This window comes from Hordeum vulgare, chromosome 1H (genome assembly GCF_904849725.1).
Source record: "Hordeum vulgare subsp. vulgare chromosome 1H, MorexV3_pseudomolecules_assembly, whole genome shotgun sequence".
Lineage (NCBI taxonomy): Eukaryota > Viridiplantae > Streptophyta > Magnoliopsida > Poales > Poaceae > Hordeum > Hordeum vulgare.
Window position 1 is genome coordinate 119199436 of NC_058518.1, and position 9933 is coordinate 119209368.

Genomic DNA, 9933 nt, shown 5'->3' on the forward strand with positions numbered 1-9933 from the left:
AGTTTTTCAATAACGAAGGAGTATGTCCATAAAAACGTCCATTTAACCGATCCAAATAATTAAAAAACGGATAAAATGCATTTTGTGTCTCCGGGGCTGGAATTGCTGTATGCGAGAAAAGACGTCCTCGGAGATGAGACGACCACGAATGGTCTAGATGAGGATGACGTGGAGCCACGTGTAAGCAACCTCTGCTCCCGCGCAGCTATATAAACGAGCACAACTCCAGCTCATCCTCCCCATCTTGCAATCCCGAGTGAAGCAGCAGCCATTGCTAACGAGAGTGGAGTGGCAGAGCAGTTTGTGTTTGCTTTTCTCTTGCTTGATTGGTTGATCGGTGTCTCGATCCATCGTCGGAGGTACATATAGCTAGCGAAGAATTCTACGGCCACCGGCGACGACCCCAAGTGATCCTTGAGGATGTTGAACACGACGGTGGCTATGGTCAGCAGCGGCGGCAAGGGCAGCGTGTTGCCGCTGGCGTCCCTGAACCATATCAGCATAGTGTGCAGGTCAGTGGAGGAGTCGCTCGACTTCTACATGAACGTCCTCGGGTTCACCCCCATCCGTCGCCCCGGCTCCTTCGACTTCGACGGCGCATGGTAATCGAACCGATCAGCATCAGTATATGTACATGCATATACTGTATCTTGATTGCACTGCTCTGAATATCTGATCGTGGTTTTGTTGTTGTTGCTGCGAGTGAAGGTTGTTCAACTACGGCATCGGCATCCACCTGCTGCAGTCGGAGCACCCCGAGAGCTTACCGGCGAAGAAGGAGATCAACCCCAAGGATAACCACATCTCTTTCCAGGTATACGGACGTAGTTAATTTCGATTTGGTTGCGAACACTGCTGCTATGACTTCCGTGGCTACGATACATCGCCCGTGACTGAAATATGGTAACGGTTGTGTGCCTTTTTCTTGAACACGGTAAAAGCACATATGAATACATATATCCCAATTCTATCTTCATAAACACCTTTGATATACTAAGCCGGTGCAACGGGACTGTTTGGTTTGTGACTAACATTGCCTTAGTTTGATTAACTTAGTATGGTGTTTGGTTCAAGCCTAACCTTAATATTTTTTCTAGTTCTTTCAACTCCAACTATTTAGGTACATAGTCATTATTTTTTGCCATGCATGTTATGAATCCATATCAGATATACTTAGAAACGTGAAAACAAATGTGGCCTAGAACCAAACAGCCCCAACGTCTTGAGGTAGATAAAGTTATCATGGATGCCTCGTAATCGAGGGGACTGTCTCCTCTTACTTCACAAATTTCAAATTTGTAACTGTTGTCTTCCTACGTGATGAATTAACTTGCTCCATACGTAGCCCAGATAGGTTCTCCGTCGTCGTTAGCTCCGTTTTTTTATGTCCCGTCACGTTTATCTAACCCTTGCTGTCACATGCCAGGGTTGCTCGCAACACAAACTTTTTTTTTGGACCCTGCAACACAAAACTTTAGTACTGCGTTATGCGGACGGAAGTTGTTCGTCGCGATCCTTAACCAAACTTTTGAAGGAAAACAAGCCAATGATTAAACGAGATATGTCTTGTAACGAAGGCAGACAACATGGCAGGATATGCATGTGGTGGTCGCGATCTAAGTGGGTGTGACTGTAATTCCAGTTACTTGCACGTCACATGTTCATACAGTGGTTTTATCCCACGGTACATGCACTGGCGGGGTCGCTGTCCATGGTGACAAAGATAGATAGGCACGAAGAAATGGGTGTAAAAAGTGGGCATTCAATCGGTTCCTTGGTAGCCATGCTGCCTCTAGGAACCGTGAACTGGTTGGGCACGTTGCAACACAAGATTCCTCGGTTTCCTGTTCGGTGGAAAGGCTACCGAACATTCTCGAACCGTAGTTGCAACTTGAGTTGGGCAAAATTTTCCAATATAGCAGCAAAAATAATTCTATGATTGCTAAATCGCTTTTAACCTAGAAATGAAATGACTCATCACTCATAGTTTTAATACTAAGTAGTACAGTATAATTTAGGCATATACAATATCATGGGTAAAAAAAGGAACAATTCCCTGTGGTGTTTTCAAATATGGAAACTTTGAATTTGCACGATGAACAAATTGTTTCGGGACTTCTAAACGTCAGACATTAGATTTTTAGACGTCAGAAAAATGAAAGTTTTTAATGGTAAATTACGTTGTCGCGGGGATGGAATTCCTTGCAAAAACACGGAACATGGCAAGGGTTTGTCATCATTCATAAAGGAAATTGGCATCCTCACGACAGTGTAATTTGTCATGTTACGTTTACGAAATTTAATTCTTTGCCTAGCTAACATGCTTGTCTAGTCTACTACTCCCTCCGTTTTTAAATATAAGACCTTTTAGAGATTGTACTATAAACTAGTACATAGACATATTTTAGAGTATAAATTCACTCATTTTGCTTTGTATGTAGTTTTGTAGTAAAAATCTTTAAAAGGTCTTTATATTTTTGAACGGAGGGAGTAGATTTAGAACCACCATCGATGAAAAAAAAAAGAGAGAACCACCAAAACGACGTAGCCGTACGAGCGTTGCTTGTGGAACTCTCTAGAACGCACGTATGCAATTTCATTGCATGTCTTTTCCTAAGTGGTCGCCCGTGGCCAAAAGCAGTTCGGTCAAGTCCATCACCAACAGGCAGAGCAGGGGGTCGCATTTCCAAAGCCTTTTCCCACAAACATAGCCACATGGATGATAGATAAGTATACCTCCACAGAGAGTCAGAGATAAGTATACCTCCACAACTTGGCCCCAGCAGCTCTTCCCTCTCTAAGGAAGGATTAGAGCCAGGTGTGAAGAAAGGGACGTCGGTGTCCTGTCGCCGGCAACGGCCCGGATGTGTTTCACAAACTAGCAGTAACAGTGCCGTTATGTGCGATCGATCGATTCTTTTGGATCAATCATGGGTGACAGCGAAGGACACTGGCCCCACTGACCACAAATAGAGGTGATCCAGGCGAGCCTAATATAATGGCGAATATGCCCTAACCCACCCCCCTAGGCAAGGACCTCAGATCTTCATCGTCGGTTGGATACTCATGGGAGATCCGGATGAAAATCTCACAACTCCTGCTGCCTTCGGCGAAAACCCAAGATCAATCGATCGAATGACAATGACGCATTTGTGTCGTTTTCTTTTTGAAGGCGTCATTCTTAAAGGTGTACATTAGCTTGAGGGACTTGTGGACGGTTTCAGTTGGAACGACATTTCATGTGATGCATCTACGACGTGTAGTCTCGATGACATGGCACGGTAGGGACTCGGCAACGGATGTGTGATGATAGATGCGTGCGGGGAGGTGACATTGTCTGGTGTCGTGGGGCATCGATGACAGGTTTGTCAAGGTTGACGCGTCGGTAACTGCTCTGAAGATGCATCAGTGAAAGATGGTGGCAACGACCGTTAAGTGTGTAGGACCGGTTTGCATATCAAAACCAGTATTTGTTTGTTTGAGGCATTCAACTTTAGTGGTTAGTCATTTGTGTTATATCTGTTTGGTAACTACTACTCCTATTAGTTTTGGGCTATGGGCATTCCTTCACTAAATGAATATGAACGACAGGTTGGCTTTAGACTTCGTGATGTACGAGTATTTTGTAAGGTCTTTATAAATGGTTATTAATAAAATCCGAGGTCACCCGACTTTTCACAGAGAAAAAAAATCATGGATGACAGCTCATTGTACTGCATCGGTTGCCGACAACGACGTGTACACGTATGTGCACCGCGCAATAATCTTTAATTTCGCGCGTTGGTTTCTTGCTCCGGCGTGATGCACGGGTTGCTCTGGCATGCACGATGGATACCATGTCTAGTCACCAGTCACCACACATAAACGAGTCGAATGCTCAGTCACGATGCCTCACTAGCTTCCGAATGTGGAAGTCCACGAGATCAATTTCAGCTCATCAAATAAGGAAAACCTTCTGAAACTAATGGCGACGCAAAACGCGTACATGTTTGCAGTGCGAGAGCATGGTGGCTGTCGAGCGGCGGCTGAAGGAGCTGGGCATCCAGTACATCAAGCGGTGCGTGGAGGAGGGGGGCATCAACGTGGACCAGATCTTCTTCCACGACCCCGACGGCTTCATGATCGAGATCTGCAACTGCGACAACCTCCCGGTCGTCCCGCTCGCCGACCAGACGTTCGCCATGGCCGCCTGCAAGAGGTTCGCCCCCGTCAAGCAACAACAGCTGCCCATGCCAGTGGCACAAGCGCCTCCTGCTCCGCCGGCGGCGGCCACACAGTGCATTCCGGCGCCAAACCCGGCGATGCAGCGCGTCGGCGCTGAGGATGTGGCGCATATCTCGTGCGCGTGAGGGGTGGGAGGGGGACGGGAGGCGGGGGTAGCCAGGCCGCCGAACTGGTGGCAAGCTCAGTGGAGTCGTGGATTTTGTACATTGGTATGACAGTGCGCGTATGAATAAAACATGGGAACAGGTGTAGTTTTAGCTCCAAAGATGTATCTCGACTTGCAAATCCGGCCCTGTACATCGTCCGGATCGCTCATATATATACTAGCAAAAAGACGTTGCAACCGAAGAAAAAATATCACGCGCTTTCATAATCTATAATTGATGGTTTAGAAAAAATATCACACGCTTTTATAATCTACAAAAATGTTTTTAGTCTATACATTTGCATACTACTCCCTCCTTTTCTAAATATAAGTCTTTTAAGCGATTTCACTAAGGGTCTAAATACGGAGTAAAATGATTGAATCTATACTCTAAAATATGTCTATATACATACGTATGTAGTTCATTAATGAAATCTCTACAAAGACTTATATTTAGGAACGGAGGGAGTATGATACATGCATCGTGGGTGGTTAGACGGATCTCCTTACCACAAAGTTGCCTCTTTACTCCTGTTATACCAATATAATAAAGTAGAGCCCGAGTTTGATTTCCTGCATCATCCATTCATTCTTTTGCCTGATTTGAATGATGTATGCCGGTCCATGTGGAAAAAATGATGAATCATGCATCATTGATTTAGGTTGCACCTTAAATATAATATTTTTTAAATAGTTAATAGATAGAAAATACATCATATTCAGATTCTACGCATTTTTTAGTCAAATTTCATATATAATTTGTTGAAATTGAAGTTAAGGTTTAAAAGATATGATTATTTTAAAAAATCTATTTCACATGGACCGCGGCTTATTTAATGCAAATATTAGGAGGTTTATGTAAAAATGTAGAAAAGGGTTCGATGTGACTTAAAGTTGGATTGCCGGTTGATTACCTAAAATTATGAGGGCTTTTCTACAAAATGATAGAAAACGGTTCGCTATGACTTGAAATTGAACTGCTGGTTGATTATCTAAAACTGTGAGGGCTTTTCTGCAAAATGACAGAAAACGGTTCGCTGTGACTTAAAATTGGACTACGGGTTGATTATCTGAAACTGTGAGGGCTTTTCTACAAGATGACCGACGACGAACGACAGAAGCACTACGTGCTTTATTATTAGGGAAAGATGTCCGACAGTCATATGTGATTCTTAAGACTTAAGAGCATCTACATCCGGCTCCACAAACGCCCGCAGACATTGACTCGCCACGCCTTAAATGTAGCATTAAGCTTCAACCTAATATTAAACAAAACTTGTTCGGTTCCGCCATGCCTATGTCCAGGGCTTGTTGCGCCGTTTATATTGTCGGTCCGGCCGCCGACAACGCAGAGTAGGAGATGAGACACTAGCCGGCTTACGGGAGTCGAGCTCCCGTCATCTCCCATACCTTACTCTTCTTCGTTCGAGCCAACGTGACGTCGATGATGGATCATGCTTCGAATGAGTCGACGTCCGCCACGATGCGGTTGCGGTGCTCGCACCCGTCTAGCATACGGGGCGTCGGAGAGTGTGACTCCGCTTCTTCAACATCCGTCGTTATAAGGGTCTCCACTGTATCCCGGGTCCGCTACCTCGCCCAGCGGGCACTTCGCGCCATGACATCGTCCGAGGCCGGCCATGCTTCATGCTCGGTGCGCCAACGAAAGGGTTGTGTTTATGACACGTCGTTCGAATGCCACATGGACCGCAACGCCTCTGATGAGGCAGCAACGCTAGATCCAAGCACCGGTTGTGCGGAAGAATTCGATTCCCGACGTTGTGAGTCCGGGAGCGGCGGATCATAAGCAGGACGACTATCTCCTCCTCGGAGCCGCGTGGGACGAGCTCGGGGTTGGCAGATTTGGAAGTGAAGAACTCGGATTCGTTGCCTGCCATGCCAGATGTGAGATTAGGTGGTGGACGGAAGTGGGGGAGAGGAATGGAGTGAAGTGGCTAGGGTTTGGTCTGGCGAATGGATGGATACGAATATATGTGGGATAGATGCGGGCTAGCGAGGACCAATGCGGGCCAGGCGGGCGTGTTCGGGATTTTCATATCGGCCTCATATTTGGGCACGAAATAGGGGATGTCTGTCAGCCCGGGCATTTGAGGACGGTTTGAAAGGTCCGCATAAATCAAACTTTTTTTATTAGAGAGAAACCGGGCGGTCTGTCCGGACATTTGAGAAGGGTTTAAGGGGTTTGAATGTAAATTCTCTAAATACAGGTAAATGCATGCACGCCCATCATGCACATAAATAGCAAATGTTATATACATGTGAGTGCATGCACGTCCATCATGCACAATGCACATGAATAATAATCTTATTAGCGAAAATACATAATTTTAAGTGCACTATTTGAATATCAGAATTTTTTATATTATGGGTCTACATATGCTTCATAAGACCACCGAGTAGCTTCGTGTACTCTTGATGATCCTGTAGATTTTAAGGCAAAAAATTCATAAGTTGTTTTGTATCTTGATCATGTGGGATTCAAACTTGTTTTCCAAACGCTTCAAAATAATTAGTTTCGACAACACCATCATCCTCATCATTGGTAATCATAGTGTAAAATAACACTACATATCATCAGCTCTCATAAAGTTTTTGATTTACACGTCATTGCATCTTCACGAAAAATTCTCCAACGTGTTTCAAGCACTCTGAATGCTCTTTTCATATTTTTCCTAGTTGCTTCATACATTATTACAAAGTAGATTAGTTTTTGACATTGTGTTGCCCATATAGTTTTCACAAACACCGCCCACTAAGGTTGCCACTGACAGTATCCCATGTTATACTCATGGTTATTGACAGTGTAATTGCACGACGACGATTTTCTAATACAAAGCCTCATGGCACAGGAGACCGTTGAAGCACATTAATATCATGGTGAGAAACCAACATTTTAAAGAAAACATGTAAAATTCATAAGTCATGTGATGGCCTCTTTGGTATGACCTTCATGCATTCCCCGCATAATTTGGACATTTATTCCATTGCTAATACATGGAATTAATTTATTCGAGCATTCCTTGAAACGTTGTGGTCTCTTCAATAGCCAACAAATTTTTTTGCGCTACACATTTGGTTATTTCATATACTTTGTTCTAACACCTACAACACGAAGCTTGTCTTCAGGCCTGTGCTATCCCCTATCCGGCCATCTGTCGGTGTTTTGGAAATGGAAGTACCCAGACCTGCCTGCCACGACCCAGGGCTGATCAACTTCATCGACCACAAACCAGCGGGCCTGGCACCGCTCGAGACAAGGCCCTCGCGAGGGGCCAAGCCTTGCGAGGAGGAGAAGCATCAAGACCTGCAGGGGGCCTCCTTCGGACCCGTCCGGAGCGACGGATATTCCGAGGCGAGGCGAGGCCTCAGGAGTCAAGGATGACATATGGGAAGGACACGCGAGCAGCAGATAGCAGGACGGTGCAATTTTCCATTTAGTGCAAAGGGAGCAAGGACGTACTAGGGTTCCCAAGGCATCTTCCAAAGGTTTCCTTTCCGATGCAACAAGGTTGTCATCGCCCACCAGCAGGGCGGACGTCATTCCCGGGCCCGTCCCTCCAGCGCGCACAACGACTTTGCACGCAAAGATCACCTTTGGACAGGGGAGCATGTTCCCATGTTCCCCTTCAAAATTGGCCACTGTGGTATCCCTTCCCGCCGAAACGATAAGGGAAGAGGACCCGAGACGCCACTATATAGAGAGGATAGGTTGCTCCGTAGAAAGGGAGATCCATTCATTCACCCACTAGCATCACACACCGCCACCCAGCCTCCGGAGGCGCACGAGCATTGTACTACTCCATCCACCAACGTCCACGAGAGGCAATCCACCAAAGCAGGAGTAGGGTATTGCGCTTCCCAGCGGCCCAAACCTGGGTAAGCTGTCGTGTTATGTGTCTTCCTCACCATCGAGTGAGTTCTTTGCCTTGTCCATCGAGTAGCGAGTCGGGTGAACCGAAGCTGCCAAGTGGTCTCCGTGCGCATCCATGGTTACGAATCATTAGGGTTTTGCGGAGCCCTAAATCCGACACCATCTCACCAACGACATCGATGGCAGTACCAACTGCAAGAATCCTTAGAGCACTTGTGCATTTATGCTTAGAAAATAAATATAGTTGGGCACAACAATTCCTTGTGAGTTTGAAGTAGTGATCATGTGCCCCAGTCCCTCCAAAATGAGAAGAAACAATGGTTTCCGGATGCAAAAACGCTCGGATGAAATCATGGATCATCGAAATTTTTTGGATCCACAGCAAAGTTGCCTTGTGCAGTAGCCGTGCTCCGGAGACCCCATCTTGATTGATCACTCTTCTTCCTTTGGTTGAAACCTTGAAGTTGAGAATATGCTCCAACTGCTGGTCAATTTACTCTTGCTAATCTTGTCCACTTCCACGTATGAATACGCCGAATCAAAGAACCGACCAAGAATCAATTTATCTAGCTTTGTCGGGCCATACTCCTTTCTGACGAAGCACCGGAATTCATCATTTTCGCTACAAATAAATAAAAGAAATTTAGGGCAAACAATATGTCAAACAGAAAGAGCGCAAGGGACAACCCGAGAGTTGTCGGATGCACCACGGTGGCATTAGGGTCTTCTACTATGTACGCAATGGCGAGCATGCGAGAAAGGTCTGATGTGCCTGTCCTAGTGGTGCCGAGGCCCGAAAAGGATCTGAAGTAAGGGTGGCGGCGGAGCTGCGAGATGTCCTACATGGAGGAGCAAAAGAGAGGAGATAGCAAATGGATCTGGTAGATTGGAGGATGGAGCTGGTGCAATTTTTGGTGGGGTACACCTTTTGGGTCGGACGTGGCGAACGAGCCCGGGCACGTCCGAGCATCCTCATATCCATCCTATATTTGGGGTGGATATGAGGGGCGATCGGCCCGGGCTTTGAGGAACCAAACAGTGTCCAGGCCTTCTGCCCGGACGTTAGAGGTGGGTATGGGGTGCTCGGCTGTAGATGCTCAAAATGTAATTGTTGTACATACCAATATTATTATTTTCTAAGATTTTAAAGTATAGTGTGCATTTATGACCTCATGATTGTTTGTTCGAAAATGACCGGCTGAAATTACAGACACTACGTGAAGTGAGAGACACACACACCTCCGTCCCCCGCATCGCCTCCACAAGCGACACGGGCAAAGACTAAATCGAGTAGCATCGTGATGACCTGCAAGTGCATATAGCCGTTGTAGCAGTTTCGTAGGTAAGTGTCGAACCCACATAGTACTGATGGGAAGGCACCACAAATCCCACAACTATGTCGTCACTTAACGCAGTTTCGTACGCACCGAAACGATAGTTTGGAAATAGCCTATTACAGTAGTTCTCTATGAAAACAAATAAAGATAAGATTGACTAAACTACAACAAGGAAATAGAAGACAGAAAAATAGAGAAACTAAACTACGTGAAATGGTGCTTGAGTTGTAAACACTCTCAATGGAATTAGACTTATCACTACAAGTATGATGTTTGAAAACACATGGTAGACATGGCTCTCCATTTGTATCACTAATCCACTTGTACATGATCTC

General features: G+C 45.6%; 1 protein-coding gene across 1 annotated transcript; it reads left to right on the plus strand.

Annotated features, from left to right (window-relative positions):
• Positions 1–220: 220 nt before the first annotated feature.
• On the plus strand, positions 221–4489 carry LOC123426754 (methylmalonyl-CoA epimerase, mitochondrial-like). Its single transcript, XM_045110636.1, has 3 exons — positions 221–602; positions 709–814; positions 3996–4489. Exons 1-3 carry the CDS (start codon positions 421–423, stop codon positions 4347–4349), a joined length of 642 nt encoding a protein of 213 aa, XP_044966571.1. The 5' UTR covers positions 221–420; the 3' UTR covers positions 4350–4489.
• The last annotated feature ends 5444 nt before the right edge of the window (positions 4490–9933 follow it).